The sequence below is a fragment of the Sinohyriopsis cumingii genome, chromosome 18 (genome assembly GCF_028554795.1).
Source record: "Sinohyriopsis cumingii isolate HCF-2022 chromosome 18, ASM2855479v2, whole genome shotgun sequence".
In the NCBI taxonomy this organism is placed as follows: Eukaryota; Metazoa; Mollusca; class Bivalvia; order Unionida; family Unionidae; genus Sinohyriopsis; species Sinohyriopsis cumingii.
The window spans coordinates 42,309,000-42,328,628 of NC_142978.1; the positions used below are offsets into that span (position 1 = coordinate 42,309,000).

At 34.8% G+C, this 19,629-nt stretch overlaps 1 protein-coding gene across 1 annotated transcript in view; it reads right to left on the reverse strand.

Annotated features, from left to right (window-relative positions):
- Window positions 1-5,818: 5,818 nt before the first annotated feature.
- Window positions 5,819-19,629, reverse strand: part of LOC149776494 (uncharacterized) — a 44,755-nt gene continuing 30,944 nt past the window's right edge. Inside the window, exons 5-10 of the mRNA XM_089940928.1 lie at window positions 19,329-19,376; window positions 18,650-18,749; window positions 17,643-17,703; window positions 15,752-15,850; window positions 14,827-14,907; window positions 5,819-10,187 (exon numbers count right to left, since the gene is read on the reverse strand). Coding sequence (XP_089797054.1) covers window positions 9,219-10,187; window positions 14,827-14,907; window positions 15,752-15,850; window positions 17,643-17,703; window positions 18,650-18,749; window positions 19,329-19,376 — 1,358 coding nt within the window. The 3' untranslated portion in view covers window positions 5,819-9,218. The remainder of the gene's footprint in view (window positions 10,188-14,826; window positions 14,908-15,751; window positions 15,851-17,642; window positions 17,704-18,649; window positions 18,750-19,328; window positions 19,377-19,629) is intronic.

Below are 19,629 nucleotides of genomic sequence, written 5' to 3' on the forward strand. Positions count from 1 at the left end.
TGTGGTCCAAAACAACGGTCATCGTCATTTGGTGAAAGAGCAAATTTAATTCCAGTAATGTTGTATATTTCTTGGTCATATGAACCCGTTAAATTGAAACCTTCACATGTTATGGTTTGGTTCCAAAAATAATCGTTTTAGATATCTAATTTTAATTTCTTTTTAAAATCTAGAGGCGTTTACTACTGTTGCATACCTGTTTCGCTATATTAGTCCTACAAACAAACAGCTTACTTCCAACTCCACAAAATTCTTATATTGGTGTACTACCATTTAATTCATCGTTAAAAAGTCTTAAAATAAGTAACGGACAAAAAGGGAAACCAAAAAGCTTATTAAAATTAAAATTACATGTGATTTATTTCTCTAAGTTACAAAGTAAACATTTAAGAGGAGCTTACAGTATTGTAAATTAAAACCCAAACAATTCTGAAAGTTCTATCACAATTTCAAACGTATAGTCTTCCAAATGAATTCCAACACTGAATGTGCTGATATACCAATAGTCTTGAATAGGCTGATGTAACAACAGTCTTGGTGTATCACAATGATATGATCCAGAATATCTTCGAATAAATTCACAATATATCTCAAATACATGTAGTGTTTAATAAAAAAAATAGTCAATGAGCACTTTGTAATTCCATAGGACAATTTAAATACTTGGTTGTTCTCAAATTATATATGAACACAACAGTAAATAATTATATGGATTAAATTCAAAGGAGGAGTGAATACTTCTGCGACCATATATTTATCAAAACCCTAAGACAATAAAATGACCATGATGTGGGTCAGAATTTCGCTTCCAGAACATTCAAAGTTTCTAAATAAGACTAGACCATGAACTCAAATATCAGCAAACAACTTTTTAAAAATTTATAAAAGTCAGGTAGGCCATAATTAGTCTACCCTCAATCACGGACAAAAGTCAAGCACACAAAATAAATTGATATATATAATAACACTAACTACTGTCAATCTTCATGCATTGTTGCTCTTCTGGCAAAACGAAATATTCTTTTTATATGTAAAATAAAAAACGTGGTTCTGTTTGGTAACTATGTCAGGTGAAGCTGGACAAGGGGTAAAGAATTGGTTTTATTTATCGAAATGCCAATGATTGAAATGTTGCAGAAACAGCGTTTGTATCTGCTGAAATACTTGACATAAGATGAAACTTTGCAGAGATCGGCAGATTAAAAGAAGCGGAGAAAATGTGCAGTTTTGAAAACATGGTGGGTCGTGTATTAATAATAGCGGTTAGATAAACCGGAGTTCTAATTGAGTGAGTTAACAGTCGGGGGTGGGGGCTTTCCATGCAAAGTCTTGTGTTTTAATGATGGCATAGTGAACAGTGTAGGCAGTCGAGTTTTTTGCGCGAGGAGAAAAGGTTTTGACTCCGGGGGGTAGGCGAGACTTTCGTAAAGTTTGTCTAAGGGACATATAGTCGAGAGTCTATGAAAGACACATAACCAAGGCTTAAAGAGACGGTTCTGCTAAAGGTACAAGAGTGTACCTCAAAACAAAAAGGTAATTTATCTTAATTTCATATATAATTTTATCTTTGATACGAGTCTTAAGGTATGTGTTTGAATGGATTTTTCATATATGACATATATGACATAGGAATCATGTATGATAAGAAATGATCATTATTAGGTTTGTAGGATGGCGATGAATTTGTACGTTAGAAATAGTGTAGTTTACTGTATTTAAGCTAAGAAGTAAATTTTGATCTATTTTACTAAGATGTGAATTCTTTACACATATGAATTGGTGCAACATTTAGTGCAAGATAGTGATTAATAAGTTCACTCTGCAGGGGCTTAAATATCATTAAGCGAGAGCAGACTATGCAATCGACCATTTAGTAATAGTAACTAGTTTTTTGGAGACAAACATTGATTTTGCTTTGCTATGTTAATTGTATATGGAAAGAGAACAAATCGAGTGTATGTAGACAAATACGGCACTGTTGTATTTAATGCAAGGTTATGACCTAAAACCAATTAACATTAGCGGTCTGCTGTGAAATATGATAATGGTTATTCTGAGATGTATATTCAGTTAAGGACATGAGAAAACGATAGCAGGATTAGGCCGCACCTACTTTGTTTCGTCATGGAAATAGTTTTCACAACTGAGATAACAGTGAACGACAGAACATAAGAGCGGACGACAAGTAAGAGCGTGATGAAACATTTCCCCTACATAGTTTGGGGCGTAATAAGTTGAAAGCATTCCCTATGTTATTTCTCCATTAATGCATTTACATTTTGGACGTAAATTCTTTTCTTTAATCTATGGAACTGCATTTTGTTCTAGTTTCATTCTCATCTAGCCTATGCGCATTTAGGGACGACATATTTCACTTTTAAAATGTTGTTGTAGCCATTGTTATATTACTCATACGGAGGCCCCGAGTGACCGAGTGGTCTAAAGCGCTCTCCGTTACGGATCATTGCCATCTCACCTCTGTCTGCGTGGGTTCGAGTCTCGGATTCAGCCAATGTGGGTATGTGAGAAAGCTTGCCAGTAGCGACTCGTGGGTCGGTGGTTCTTTCCGGGGTTTTCCCGGGTTCTTCCTCCACAATTAATACTGGCCGCCATGTATAGCCTATCGTGTGCTGAAAAATGGCGTTAAACCCTCTAACAATAACAACATTACTCATACGGTTGCATATCAGCGATTTCTGCCTGGAGATGGTCATTTGCATGACTATCATAAACTTTTCGGGAAATCTTGTTTTCTAGTTTGCTTGTGTAATTTTGTATATAGATTTTTGTAAGGTTTGGAATATTTTATTCTCTTCAATATTTTTATTTTATCATTATCTAAGGCCCTAACGTCCTTACGTCCCGTTTATTTTGTCATAACATTTAGAATGATATTTGTGAAAGCAACTTACATTATTGTAATATACGTCTTAGATGATGGTTTTGTTCCCGTTTCTCATTTAAGTGAGAAACAAAACGTATTTATGATTAATGTTCTTATTATGACTGATCATAACCATTGATAATCTTTGTCTTTTGACTTTTATTTACTATATATGCAAAATCGCACTCCGGTCTCTCTGTCCCCAAGGACAACCAGCTAAAACGCATTTTGGTGCACCTGGCCATCTTCAAAGATAAAATATTTTTAAAAATTCTTATGTCAAATTAATGAAATATCACACTGATTGGTTCAGTTAGGCAAACGACATAACACTTATTGAAGATCCTTACTGATGTGTCTAATTATTATGGTGCACCGAAGTTTGCATCACTTTTGATTTGAGCGAATATCAACTCGTACCCATGGTACCGCTTTCGTGACATTCTTGCATTATTGAGCCGAATTCGCCATACTGGGAATTGTTTGACTGTTGCAAACATGGAAAACTTCCTTACCAAAATTACCATTGAACTGCCTCTCATCTAAGCAGTTCCCCCCACCCACCCCAAAAAAAACTGGCGACAAATCCTGACTGAGAACATTCTAATTACATAAAGTAAAATTGAAATAGTTGCTTGTGGTTACGTCATTTGTATAGTTTGCTAACCTTTTTGTGACGAGTTGGTATTTGGGCTCTTGTTAATAATTTATTTTATACTTAAGTTCGATTTCTGACTAGTATACAAGAACATCAAAGTTATAGTCCGATAAAGAATTCTGGCGTAATTTTTATCGGGGTCTCAAGGTCATACCCATATGTAAGGTACTGTATGTAGCCAATTAATGGTAATAGTAACTTCGCATTTATTATTTCTAACTAAATATAATATTCAATGGCCTAAGCGATTAGAACGTCTGCCTTCGATACGGGAGATCAAGAGTTCGAACCCAGGAAGAGTCATACCAAAGACTTATAAAAATGGTACTATCAACTGCTTCGCTTGGCTCTCGGCATACACACACACACATACACACACATGCACTTTTTATCACGACTAAATGTATTCATATCTGACTACATAACCTGTGAAGGAGTCCAGATGTCCCGTTGGAGAGTCCTGATTAAGAATCCTGCCTGTATGGCCTATTTATATGGGCTTATTGTTTGAAAATACTAGCTGATTTTTAAGTGACATCAACGATGTCTTCACTTAAACATGGATCTATTTGTTATTTTTTGAGTGTTGGTTATCTGTTTATGGATACTAAATATCACAGTATGGGTGCTGATTTTATCCATCTTGTTATTACTATAGGATCTGAATGATGGGCGGTTAAAAACAAGCATCAGCCAAACAAGTGCCAGCACCACCGATTCCAGGATTGGCTACGAAATAATCCATAGTTTCGAATAATAGATGATGATGAGTTGTCTTTTCGACTTATCCATTTTTATTTGGAAATTTTTAATTGTTTCATTTCAAAGATTGGTGGCCCAGTGTTGTTAGGAAAGTTTTGAACGTTGGTATCCTAGTGTTTTCTTTAGGAAAAAATAGCTTTACTTGTGGTAAGCAGATTATTGGTGTTTTAACTGGTGATGGACCAGGGTTATGTGAGAAAAACAATGAGCGTATACATAGTATGGAATTTGGAAAACCAAATTGAAATGGCTAGGTTGGTGGGTGGCCCAGAATTCATATGTATCCAACTACTAACGTTTAAATTGGAGACAGCCGCAGCTAGAGGACGAAATGTGTGTGTGTGTGTGTGTTTATGTGTGATTTGGATTTTTAACGTAGCTTTGACAATTTTTCAGTCATATCACAACGATGTCTGCGGTGTGTCACAGTGTGGCAGTTTATAGTGATGTCTAGCACTGTGGCATCATGCCGCAGACATGTAGCATGATGTCCCATCCAGTTACATTATCCTGACACCAGGCCGACCAGTCCCAACACTAACCTCGTAATGCTGAGCGACTAGCAAGGCAGCTATTAGTACCATAATTATAAGTCTTTGGTATGACCCGACCGGTTCCCACGTTATTTTTGTTTTCATTTTCTGGACAAGTCCAATGTTCAACTCTCTCAGAATACAATAGATAAATAGTACTCATTGATTTTCTCATAAACAATATCCAGCAATTTTCGTATAAAAAGTATCCACTATTTTTCTTTTAAATAGTACCCAAATTACGAGAATGTGTGTGATTTTGAATTTAAACGTATCTTTAACAGGGTTTTAGTCATACCGACACGATGTCTATAGAAAGCAGTTTATAGTGATGTCTAGAACTAGGGCATCACGCCGCAGACATGTGGCATGATGTCCCACCCAGTCACATTATTCTGAGACCATTCTTAACACTAACCTCTTAATGCTGTGGGCCTAGCGAGGCAGCTGTTTGTACCATTTTTGTAAGTGTTTGGTATGACTCGGCCTGGGATGGAACCCACGACCTCCCGCATCCGAGGCGGACGCTCTAACCACTAGACCACCGGAGCGGTCATGTATGTATGGATGGATGGATGTACGTACGTATGTGTGGACGGATGGATGGATTGATTGTTATGTATATATAATTGGTATTGTTTGTTGTTTTTTCCCCATGATTATGTTATTTACAATTTTATTTTGGACCTGGCATTATCTAAAATCAAGTTCACTGTGTACTGATGTTGTTTTGATTTTGGCGAACAAATAATACGTAGTTAATGTGTTAAATATTTGGATCATTATCAATAGAGGCATACATTTTGTACTTTCCTGGGTCGTATGTATGTATGTATGTATGTATGTATGTATGTATGTATGTATATGTATGTATGTATGTATGTATGTATGTATGTATGTATGTATGTATGTATGTGTGTGTGTGTAATGGTAAGGAAGAAAGGTAACTAACTACTTAACAAAAATACATGCTGGAACAAATTTTGGATCACATTTTAATCGGTTCATGATGTATGTAGCACCATTCAACAACAAAAGTGCAAGTGTGAAATATACAACTCTAAGTATTTAAACAAAAAGAAAATAAAATCAGCGTCAAAAGTGACATGAAACAAAATGGATGGTTTTAGGCCAACTTAATTAAACAAAATATCATCTATTTAAATTGGTACATCAACCATTATGAACAGTCAACTGGAATGAAATCTGGAGTAGACTAGCGTACTTTAAGTTAACAAAGGTCCTGACAAAATATAAAAGCGTCGCTCGATCATGATTTCGCAATGAATAATGGGGAAAAAGGAGAACGCTCCGCATACTTATTTACATATACATTGCTTGAAATGCTGCGTCTGTCGTTTTGAAAAATTTCTAGGTGTCTGAAACAAGTCATACTTGTGAAAATGTCATCAAAAATCTCTCACGCTTTTAAGTGTAATGTAGAAATGTTAAATAGTATATTCTCTCTATTTTCCCAACTAGGCCAGACAATATTTTAGCCGGCGATCCGATTATGCAACGTTTTATATCTATCTGGCAATCAGATTGGTCAGCGATCCGCTGAAATCTGTTTTATGACAGCTGATTCAGAAATGCTACCTTAGGCTGATTGGTTAATTCAACGACCTATGGCGATTATGACCGAGGAAAATTTGCTGCTTTCCTGTTACTTGTAGGATTTATGTTCACACATTAGTAGCGTACACGTGAATACAAACTTTGTTTTATTAATTTTTGCCACTGCTAAGAACAGTAAAGTAGCTAATTTCGGACCAATGCGTTAACTTTTAAAAGTCGACCGCTTATATATATATATATATATATATATATATATATATATATATATATATATATATATATATATATATATATATATATATATATGTATATGTATATATATATATATATATATACCTGTTTACCATGGTTGTACTTTGCACGGTACTTTTCACTGTACCGGTACCTTGGTAGTTTCCGTCAACAAAGAATTTACGGGCTTTCATGCGTAATCTTTTTACAAACTGACTGATATTAACAGCATGGTTTCATTTTTCATGATACATTAATTCTAAAATTTATTATTATTATTATTATTATTATAATATTACAAAAAGAGTTTTATTTGTCACAAATTAATTTCAAATTTCATACTTTTAATTATATTTCAAACCTTTCAATCACAGGTTTGACAGGTGTCACGTAAGCCAACGTAATGGCCGAATAGCCTGTTGTGAAAGGTACTTGGGCCAAATCCAGCTTAAGGAAAACATTTCGGTTCTGAGAAAATGGTTGATGTGTTAAGTACATGCATTTCCTTTGTAGGACTGTCAACCATCCAAAGATTTTCAGGACAACAGTTGTTTTCTGTTAGAATTTTAGTTATATATATATATTTTAGTTAATATCTCAAGTGCACTAAATATTTTCTCATTTGTTGGGTAACTGTGTTTTATTTTTACTTGCCTTCTCTGACAAATACGTTGCCCGAGTATTGGCATCCCACTCAAAGTTTCACGGTATAATGTGGCTAGAAAACTGTAGGCTTCAGCGTAAAAAATTCCTATTTGAATCAACATTCTCTCTCAAGTCTGCTTAACGTCTTCCACAGTATCAGCTATAGTGTAAGCTTACTCGTCCCACTTTAGTTCCAGTTTTTAGATTTCAACTTGTACAATAACTGATATACATATAGCAAATTCATTTCTTATATAACGTACTGACCATTTAATTTTCGAGGCAGGGGCTAAGATTTTCTTTTCAGCTGTGGTATTTGAATATCTTTTGTCTCAAGAAAATTATTTTTTAAATTATTTAATGGGTATGTGGTAACTTTTGCTATAAACTTATCAAACAGAGAGAGATATTATTTTCAACCTGTTGACAGACGGTAATATTCTTTAAAACGTGCCAGGCCCTGCCTCAGAACTTCAAATTGTTGGTCCTTAATATAATTGCTGTATACCATGGTATGTATCGCGGTATGTTCAGAAATACCGCGGTATACCATGGTACGTATCGCGGTATGTTAGGAAATGTCTCGGTACAAAATGGTACGTGCTGCCCAGCACGAATATATAGTATTCAATTTTCGTGCAAGGAAACTTCCTTGATAAAATACTACAAAATCTTGAAATCGACCGCGAAATGGAACATATATGTAGATTACAACCTTTTAATCATAAACGACACACTTTCAAGTAAGTAATGTCGTCAAATCTATATCGTCTGCTTCACATAGCTGTGATACACTGTCTGCATACAGACCTTCCCTTTTTACTACCGGTTAGATTAACCTTTATCCAAACGTTGAAAACTATCTCCAAAATATGCTCGTAATATTAAAAAAAAAAAAAATGATACTTAACGCCGAGCAGATCAAAATGAAGTAAACAAAAGGAAAAGAAATTCAAATCTTCCCAAGCGACCACGATTTGAGTTTAAAAGTGAGAAATGAAGTAATCAAAAACTAAAGCGAAAACAATTGTCAACTCTTAATTTTGGTAAAATAAGAACAAATCACGAAAACTATCTTCATGTTAAAAAAAATGCAACTAAAAATCGGGGATATAGTATTCTATTTAAGGTTGTAGAAATATTTATGGAATGAATAAAGTAGGATTGTTTAACAATAATCTCTCGTGTTAAGGTCAACGGTTGCATCGATTAGCCACTAGGCATGGTTAATTTATAGCATTTTGATGGAATAAAATGATTGATGAAATAGATACCCTAAAAATTTCGAAAAGAAAAGCTCACTTTTGAGAAATATAATGCAAATTTCGTTAAGCAGAACTAAAAGCAGAACTAAAAATTACAACATTGTCAAAGTTTAGACAAATAAAACTCAAACATTTCTTGTTTTCAAATTTGAATTGCTTAAATAATTTCGAAAACTTGACTTCTAAAACTCAACATTTAGAGAAAAACCTTTCACTTCTGACCTTCCTAATTGGTTTATCGATTATGGCTTCAGTATATACAGGTAGACAAGCAAGTCAAATATAAAAATAAAGTCACGCAAGATCTGCAGAAATGCAACTGTAAATGCTACCCTATTGTTAATGAGAAGATACCACTTCTATTATTTTAAAGTAAATGATTTACAGTGTACTGCGACCAGACACAATCTAGTTGTACCACACACATCTTATACGTGCCGATATCATTATTTTCAGACCGTGAGAAAGCATTAATCCCTTACTAATCCTCAAAGAATTTAGTATAAAAAAATAAAAAAATAAAACCCACCGGCTATGCTCATAACCCTTCCTCTTTATATCCCTTTTAAAGCATAATTAAACAAATGATCAACTCGCACTTAGACTTGACAGTTTTTTCACCATGCATTTTCGACAAATATTCGGGCTCGCTGTCATTCATGTCAGGTACTGTCCGTCTGCATGTTGCCACTGTTGTCTTTGACACTTCCATTCTGTCCATTTTGTCTGACCTCATTCACCTCTGCACTGGTTACAACATTAACCTTGGTATCGATTTCCCCAGCCTTGCTTTGACCGTCCACATTTTTCGGCTTGGGACCTGGCTTCCTAATAAGTTTTGTCTTAAAAATTCTCCCCACTGAGACGGTGCCATTTAGTTTTTCCTCATCTGTTTCACTGTCACCTTTGCCATTGACACAGTTTTTGAGATTCGTTCCTCCAGTCGAAAATCTTACTCCATTAAACTTGGTGAACTTCATCAAGTCTTTGGCTGTTTTCCGTGGCTTCAGTGGGGAATTTTTTTTGGAAACAGATCCTGCTTTGTTTGTTTTTTCAGATGGATCCTTTCTCGGCCTTCCACGTTTCCTCTTGGGTACAGAAGAGTCATTTTGCAATTTGACATTGCCATTAGTGGATTTATGAGCCTTTTTTGACAAATCCAGAGCTTGGAATGGAACAATGCACATGTCATTGGATATAAAATGCACGTCCTTGTCACTCACACTTTTAAGATCATCCAACTGATAGATATCTTCATTGCTTAAATCGCCCTTGTCCTTACCATGAACACCAACCTGAGACTTCGAAACGCCGTTTATCTCGTCCTCTTTGGGAAAAACTCCCCTATCATCAGGCTTCACAATGTCATCTTCCTTTTGTTCCTTCAGTGCACAATTCATGCTCAATTTTACAAATTTGTCTTCTTTGGTCGTGTCGTCATCTGCGTGGACCTTCTTCAGCTTTTTCGTTTGGAAAGGGCCATCTGTCCCTGCCTTTCTGAAGTCTTGCTCGTTAGCCTTCTTTTCTCCGTGGGCAGGGTGCACAATTTTCACTAAAGAACTGGCCTTTACATACTTACGTTTCTTTGGCCTCTTGTCATACACTGTATAATACAACCGCAATGGACCTCTCTAAAACAAAAGAAAAAAACAAGCATGTTTACAATTACTTTTCCAATTAAGGAATACACGAATATTTCCATAAACTACATAATTAAACTATGCAAAACAAGAATGAAAATAAATTAAAGAAAATTAAAATAAATTATGGTATTGGTATTCCAACGTATAACACTTTCCTAAGCAATGTAGTACAATACGGTTGTCATAAAGATGCATCCAAATTGTATTGTAAATTGATGCCAATAATGTAATGTATGTATGTATGTATGTATGTATGTATGTATGTATGTATGTGTGCGCGTGCGTGCGTGCGTGCATGTATGTATGCATGCATGCGTGCATGTATGTATCTATGTATGTATCTGTGTATCTATGTTTGTATCTATGCATCCATGTTAGTGGTACATCAGCACAATCCTGGCCATAGAGCTATACAATACCGAATAAGTTTAGGAATAAAAAGGGCACACAAAACAATGATAAAGCCAACAATTATTAAATACGTTAAATATATAGTATAGTTAAGAGATATTAAATAAATTTAATATAGTCTATGTAATTTAATAAAAAATAAATACGTTAAATATACAGTATAGTTAAGAGATATTAAATAAATTTAATATAGTCTATGTAATTTAATAAATATTAAATACGTTAAACATACAGTATAGTTAAGAGATATTAAATAAATTTAATACAGTCTATGTAATTTAATAAATATTAAATACGTTAAATATACAGTATAGTTAAGAGATATTAAATAAATTTAATATAGTCTATGTAATTTAATAAATATTAAATACGTTAAATATACAATATAGTTAAGAGATATTAAATAAATTTAATATAGTCTATGTAATTTAATAAATATTAAATACGTTAAATATACAGTATAGTTAAGAGATATTAAATAAATTTAATATAGTCTATGTAATTTAATAAATATTAAATACGTTAAATATACAGTATATTTAATTTAAATGCATTTTTAATTAGTCAAAGAAGTTCAACTGAAAAATGAATCAAGGCAAATGAACAGCAATGACTAGAAGAATTGATCAGCCAGATAACCTTGTTATTTCATGCGACCAGACTTAAAGTTTCCATAATGTTGGAGATTATTATATTCGGGTTAACAGGTGGGTGATCCGTGTGGGTTCATATCACCTGTCAGGTGGGTCTTTTTTTACCCAAGCCGATGGCGGTGGATAAGTATAGCCCAGCAGGTGATAATGCACGCGTATCATGCTTATCAACATGATAGACGAGTTAGTCATGAGTCCATATCACTCGCCTATCGACCTAAAAAACAAATTTGTTGTGCACTGGTATCATTTGCCTGTCAATCTAACTGACGAATCTATCATGCTGCAGAGTTTTTTTTTTGTCCGAGTGCACAGTGCCCTATTTTAATGTGCAGAGTGCCCTATTTTAATGCATACCATTACGCCATGTGAAAGAAAATTACATTTATTATTATAATTACTTGTTTACTTCTCTTTAAAATTGTATTTGCAACTGACATTTTACACTAGAACAATGTATTTTTAAATCTTACAATTTGCTCACCTGTTCTACATCTGCCCAACAGCAATATACAAGAGCAATTGGCGAAGAAATCTTGGTCAGAAGGGTAGCTTTGTTGAAATGTTTACAATGCTAATGGTTACATACGCTGTGAAAATCGTACTGTGTAAAATTCGTTCAGGTCAGCAGCAGTGTGTGTTTTAAAAATGTATTTCTCCTTTTAGTGGTGGAAAGGCATCGTTTGTACAAATCTGAAATCCCTGTATACCAAGACGGTTGCTGTAAAGCTTGGGCAAATTCTGTCAAGCAGTATTTTAAAAAATAAGTCGTTCAAATGTTTGTGTTTTCTCCAAAACATTGTTTTAGCAACTGTGGCCATATCTGATGGTGGATTGGCATCATATGTAAACACTGACAGATCTCAACGCCTGGATACCATCTGTCATTGAAGAAAAAATCGTTTAGAGTTATTTCTATTTCTAATTTGGTTTAGTTTTGTGACTTTAATGCCATTTTTCAGTACACGATAAAATTTACATGATGACCAGTATAGTTGGTGGATTAAGTACCATAGGAAAAACCCTGGGAAGAACCAATGACCCACGTTTTCTCACATATCCACGTTGGCCGAGTCAAGACTCAAACCCACGAGGACAGAGGTGAGATGTCAGTGATTTGTAAGGGCCAGCGCATCACGGGACTCCTAAAACTTCGACCTGTGCCAAATTTGGCCCCCTGACTGCCCTGGCTTGAGGGTAAAATCCGACCTGGAACAAAATTTGGCCCCCTGACTGCCCTGGCTTGCGGGCAAAATCCGACCCTGCCAAGATGATGTAATTTAGTTATGGTGGCAATATTTGATGGCAGAGCAGTTACAGTAGTATACGCCTGAAAGCCCTCTATGCTTTCCACCAAATTTGGTCAAATTCAGTCAAACGTTTTTTTAGATGTCATTTAAATGTTTTATTGCTTTCATTAACAGTCGCATTATCTTGTGTCAGATTGGCATCTTGAAAGGCATTCATGCTTTCCATCATTTTTAATCAGATCTTATATAGCATATTTGGAGATACTGCTTAAGAAGTTGGGGTGGTTTTTTGTGGGTCTTTTTTTTTATAGAAAAGATGGCAATATTATGATAGCGGATCGGCATTATTTGTGTGTGTGTGTGTGTGTGTGTGATTTGGATTTGGATTTGTAACGTAGCTTTAACAATTTGTCAGTCATACTGCTACGATGTCTGCAGTGTGGCAGTTTTATAGTGATGTCTAGCACTAGGGAATCATGCCGCAGACATGTAACATGATGTCCCACCCAGTCACATTATCCTGATACCAGGCCGACCAGTCCTATCCTGACACCAGGCCGACCAGTCCTAACACTAACCTCTTAATGCTGAGCGCCAAGCGAGGCAGCTGTTAGCACCATTTTTAGAAGTCTTTGGTATGACTTGGCCTATATTCGAACCCCCGAGCTCCCGCATCCGAGGCGGACGCTCTGACCACTAGGCTACCAGAGCGGTTGCATTATTTGTAAAAATCGGAATGGTCCTCATAACAAAAATGCTCTTTGTCAAATTTGGCACTACTCTGCTGATCAGTTTTGAAGAAGAGGTCATTTAGTCGTTTAATAATTTTTCCTATTTTAGTAAAGCAGTCATCTTTCATGTCAGATCAGAATCATGTGTACCCGCTTGAAAGCCTTTTATGCCAGGATACTTCCTGTCAAATTTCGTAAAATTCTGTTGAACGGATTTTTACATGGGGCCATTTATGTGTAATATTATAATTTATTGTCAATAAATGAGAGCATGTACACCCGGATAAGAATCATTGATATAAACTCGAAAGGTCATATTCTCTTTAGAGGTTTTGGAGAAGAAGCTGTTTGAAGCTGTTTCTTCCTTTAAAAAAAGGCAATCATATTTGACGGTCAAACAGCATCTCTTGTAAAACTCTGAAAGCCCTCTACGCCTGGATTCTTTTCGGTCAAATTTGGTGTATTTCTGTCCAGCTCTTTTGAAGAAAAAGTCATTTAAAGATTTTTATATTTTTACTATCAGCAAGTTTTCTAATTTAGTTTTAGTCATTATTTTTGAAGGTGGGACTTGTCATGTGTACATGTTTGATAAATCTTCCAGCCAGGATTCTTACTGTCCAGATTACATAAATTCTTTTCAACGGTTTTTGACGAAAAGTCTTTTAAAGGGTTTTAACTATTTTTAGTAAGGGCGGCCATATTTATTGGTATATTGGCATCAACGGCACAGATTTTAAGGCCCTTCATGATAGTATGTTCAAAACTGGTTTGTTGGTTTTTAAGATAACGTTTAACATACCAACTGCTGACAGACTCACCACTGACACAGCTATAATGTAAGCTGATTTAGTCTTATGGCCAGATGGAAGAAAATATCAAGTTAAACATTACCCACGATCATTAATACATTCAGTGCAATATTCTTTGCAGCCATGATTGCAACGGCATTGCGAATATCCTTTCTTTGACGTCACGACACGTGCATCATCATAAACGTAATCATACATTATCAGAATAGAAATGTACAGTGTCAAATGATCATGCAATTAACCAATCAGGTTTGAGGGATCTTATTCTGCAGTCCTTGTGACAAAAAAATTGTGTCCATGTGATATATATCTTTCCATATTTATTTTCAAACGTTTTGGGGTTCTTTTGGGCCAACTTCAATGAGTTAGCACTTCGATCTTTGATCTAATAAACCATTATGGTTCGAACTTGAATAAGTGATATAGTGCTGTAGAATTCTGTCGTTTGTTCTTGGTTTAAACGGGCACTTCAAACATTATTCCCTACATCAGGCCTAGGAAAGAGGAGTTAAGTGCCTTTCCCAGGGACATACAGGAGCAATAAAAAACTACGGCTTACCTGGGCAGGTATTAAACCCGCAAACATTTGATAACGAGTCCGACTCTCAACCAGCGGAGCTACTGCGGGACGAGGAATATGCAAAGGACTCGTGTTGATTTTTAACATAAATATTGTAAATTGTAACACACCATCTGTTTATTGAATGGACTATTATTATATAATGCAATGGAAGATCGAACTATCGGGTCATCTAGCGGATATATATACTCACCCGTGTCCACGTGTAAATATAAGCAATGTCCATGAGAGTGTAGTAGGAATGAAGAGGTTCGTCTGTGTGGAAAATATCGATCTGTAAATTTGCCAAAATTGTATGTAAGCTATTACAGAACGCATTCTAATATGGCAGGTTCATTATGAAACATTCCTGGAAGCATACAGTTAAACTTTATTCAATCCTAAAATTTCTGTAGCATGAAAATAAAATAACAATTTTTTAGCATATGAACTTTTTTCACAAAAAATAATTTTTATGTAACGTCAAGTGCAGCCAGAATCACGTGCATTTCTCACAAAACCAATGTAACCTTTCCAGCAATCTTTAGAGGTTTCACCTCTGATAATGAAAACGATATGAAACAAAACTGGTTCCATGCAAAATGCCACTATTTTTAAAACCCCTTTATTCAAAAAGGGAGCGTAGGGGAGAATGGGAAGCATAGAATAAAAGGTACACGCAAGATACATTGCATTTCTGTAGATCAATGCTAAAATATTACTCATTTTCTGTTACCACGTAGGACAATATTGAGGAAGGTAGAAAAAAAGATGCGTTTTTTTATATAGACCAGATCAATCTATATTGACTGTGTACATATTTGTAACCAAAATAATTTCTAACCTCTATCATCTAACCAGCCCTATTTAAAGTAAAAATCCTTAATTTGTATTACAAAAATATATAAAGAATCTAGCATGAAATTTGATGCATACTTTTTCTGTAATTCTACAAGCCGTTTTTGCTATAACATTCAAGTGTAGGTACCTTGTATGCGAATGAATAATTAATGCAAATAATTTCGAGTTACAAGTTACTGCTTGTAATAATACAGACTCGTCAAGGTGATAGTTAGTTTCCTAAAAATGAACAATTTTAACAAAGGAATCTGCAATATTAGTCATGAAAGCATTGTTACCTGGTGCTGCTCGTCAAAGTCGAATTTTAGGCTTAGAAATTTCTTCAGATGTCCCACTGTAAAGGCTGCGGGGCACAGCAGGTAGCGAATGTCACTTGTCTAAAAACAGAGAACAAAACTGAAGTGTTTTGAGCGTTTATTGATTCACTGTATAATGTATTTCATTACTTATACTTACAAACCTTTATTTCAGTAGCGGATTATACTGAATCAAAAACAATTAACTACCAGTATTATCTGTTGCCAACACCATGATTTGTTCATATTATTGAGATACCTGCTGGACATATCATAACTTTATGAGTACGACCTTCATTTAAGAACACCACCTAATGACATATAGTCAACGATACTCATCAGGCATTGCCAGTATGCCATTAGTATTAGTATATACTATCACTAGTAGTACTCATTATTTTATTCATTTTCTTTTCCATTCATGAATGCACTGTGACAGAGGACATGGCCTTTGAAATAAAAGAAAATTTCCTATGCAACATTTAAAGGAGAGATTGTAAAAATGCTTTAGATGACAGCACAAAAGATAATACTTGTGAGGAACGTGGTCAAAAAGATACTTCATATAAAAACAAGAAAGCCGGGGTCTGTATGTCGAACCCACTATCAATCAAAATAGCTTCACAACAATTCACTTCAGGTATGAAAATCCATTATGAGGTTTAGAAAATATAAGCAAATTAGAAAACCTTACTGCTAATATCCTATATATGCGACCTTGACCCCAAGGCGCAGGCAAGTGTGTTGCTGAAAGAATTCTCTTAACTTAATAACGATTCATAAACGGACAGAGGGGTAAATGGCAAAATCTTAACCAGAACCTTCACACTAATGTTCTATGACTGCGACCTTGACCCCATAGTCAACAGGGTCGGCCAGCATGATGTAAAATGAATTCCAGTTTCGTCATAATGAATCATACCAAGTATGAACTAAATCCATCAGAAGTGCAGGGAAACGGAAAATCTTTCACCAAACCTCAACTCAAATTTTCAAACACTATGACCATGGTCCCATGATCAAAAAACATGAAGCAGAGTGAGAAGTCTTATTTTCATTATATTTCATGCAAAGCACGAACCAAGTTCAAGGTCATGAAAGTTCAAGTTCAAGTATTTGTTAATGCAGACGGTATGATGTTATCGCCACAGTCGCTGGAAAGTAACTGTTGTCTTGATTTCCTATAGACGTAAGACTGATCTCTCTACCTCTCTCCATATGCACATTAAATTAACCTATGAGTGCCCTCACACAGGGGCAAGGAAATACCTACTTCACCTCTAAGCATATTTTGGTATACTTCCTTAAAACCTAATAGCGGACCACTACATATTTGCCCACCCCACCCATAATCATGTGGGTGCTCCTAATTAGCCCTCTGTATTTATCTTTATTAGAATAATAATTGTAAACTTATCCTCTATAATATTTGGACTGAATTTTAAGCCTGCACTGAATCTGTGATGTTATATCAAATATATAAATTGCATTTATAATGTAATACATAATAAAGATATGTACAATAAATTAAGTGGCATTTCCACAAGGTTAAGCAAACTGAAATTAAAAGGAAACATGCTGTAACCACTGTAAGGCAATCACATTTCTTAAAATGATTTAATCTCCTTTTCAAGGACTCATAAATTAAATAATTGGGAGAAAAATGAAAGAGAAAAATAACAAAAGTAAGCCGCTGCAAACTGCCTTATTTGCACACATTCCTGAGGTGACTGTCAAAGAAAGGTTTTACTATATCATGAAAACTTTTGTCTTAAGGAATAAATGTTTTATAAATGAAATGATACAAGTATTTTAAAATAACTCAAAACCGAACAAGATATCACAGACTACTGAAAACAGAGAAAGTTCCAACCTTTTTTATCTCTGGTCCAGAAGGCCTTCTTATCTTAGATGGATATGTGGAAGGAATTCCACTACAAATAAAAGCAGAAAGAAATTTTCAATAATTCCACTATACAGCCAGTATTGTGCTGATGTACCATTAATAACAGCATGCTGACAAAGCTAATGTAACAAATCCCATGCTGCAATTAATTTAAACTTTCTGATAATTATCATATTTTTTCTCCTTATTCTAGTATAAGAAAATGTGTCCATTGACCAGAATTCTTTTAATGGGGTCAACAGATTAACTGGACAGTATGTAGCAGTATCCCTCCTCCACTTTCAATGCTCACTTTATAATAATAATATGTCATGTGACTCACATTCTGAACCAATCCAAACAATCAACTTAATGGCTAACTTGCTCACTGTTTATCCATTTACACTTTGAATTTTAAGTTCAATCCTCTTAAGGTACTTTTAAAAAAAGTGTCATAATAAAACTAAGCTATTCATTTTAAGATCAACTACAAATAAAATTTGAACGTTATCCTTGTACGTGAAGATGAAAAGACGCACTGAACGATGAGATCAGAGTAAATCCAACAATTTCATAATGTGGAAACAGAACATTATCTCTGATGCAGACTGGTTCTCTGGCTCACAACACAGTCATCATGATGCTGATAACATTGACTGATTGTCAGGCTAACAACACCGTCATCAAGATGCTGATAACATTGACTGGTTCTCAGGCTAATAACACCGTCATCAAGATGCTGATATTTTGTATAGGGTCAGAATACCTGGCAAGTTCGTATGTAACATTCTCTTACTAACATTGGCCCAAATATCGTACCTTGGATACTATCACGCGTTACGACTACTAATTCAATTCCTTTTTCGCATAAACATTGGTTTAATTAATCCTCGTACCTAAAATACAACGAGAGTTATTCGAGATATGAAGATTAAGTTACTGGTGGTATGATGAAAATACAAGAACGCTATGCAAAAATAACGAATTTAACTTACAGTGAACAAAGCTCTAGAGAGAGACTGATTTTCTCGTCTTCTGTGTAAATAATTCTGTCACAAAACTCGTCTCCACGGTCTTCGCTCGGAGTAGAGGGCTCTGCAATCAGGAGAGAAAATGCATCATTCTTTATGTCTCAGTACCATTGCAGAAAGGGATATAGTTACCCGTGTCCAGTCGACCGTCCGTCCGTACTCCTGTTCAGTTCTGCATTCAGGTCAGTTTTCATGTTTTGGGCATTTGTGTTCCATGAATACTTTGAAGTTATGTTTGCATTATTTGAATGATAATATTCAAATATGTATCATGTTCAATGTTTATCTGTGTAGCTTTAACAAAAAAAACCTATTAATTATTTGTTTTTCAAAAACATTCTATTCTTTTCTGAAATAATTTGCTACAAAGTTATCTAATTTTCAATATAAATGGTTTGAGACTAAACATATTTTTTAAGTAGGTACCCATCCATCGAAAACAAAGAAAAAACGAATGAAGTGTAATTGTTCAGTTTTTAACAAATGTCGATAATAATGAACATTTAATTAATAACACAATACTAATGAACACTTAATTAATAACACAATACTTATGAACACTTAATTAATAACAATACTAATTAACACTTAATTAATAACACAATACTAATTAACACTTAATTAATAACAAAGTGCTGTTTACTATCTGAAGCATGCAGGATATAGAAGTCTCTTCGTCTTTTCATCTCATCTGAAAGAAATAAAAGTACAAATTAAAAAATAAAATTCAAGAAAAGCTAGAAAAGTGAAGCAAAACATCAGTAAATTGATTTTTCAAAAATAAATCAAGCAATTATAAATCTGGTCTACCTTTTCCGTTTCAGTTATATTTTTTTAAAACAAAAAATACTGTATTTGTGCACGATTCTAATGCAAAGATAGCAGCATTATTTATAATTCAAACCAGAAGTTACATTTTTTTGGGAGAGTGGAGTGGGAGTTAG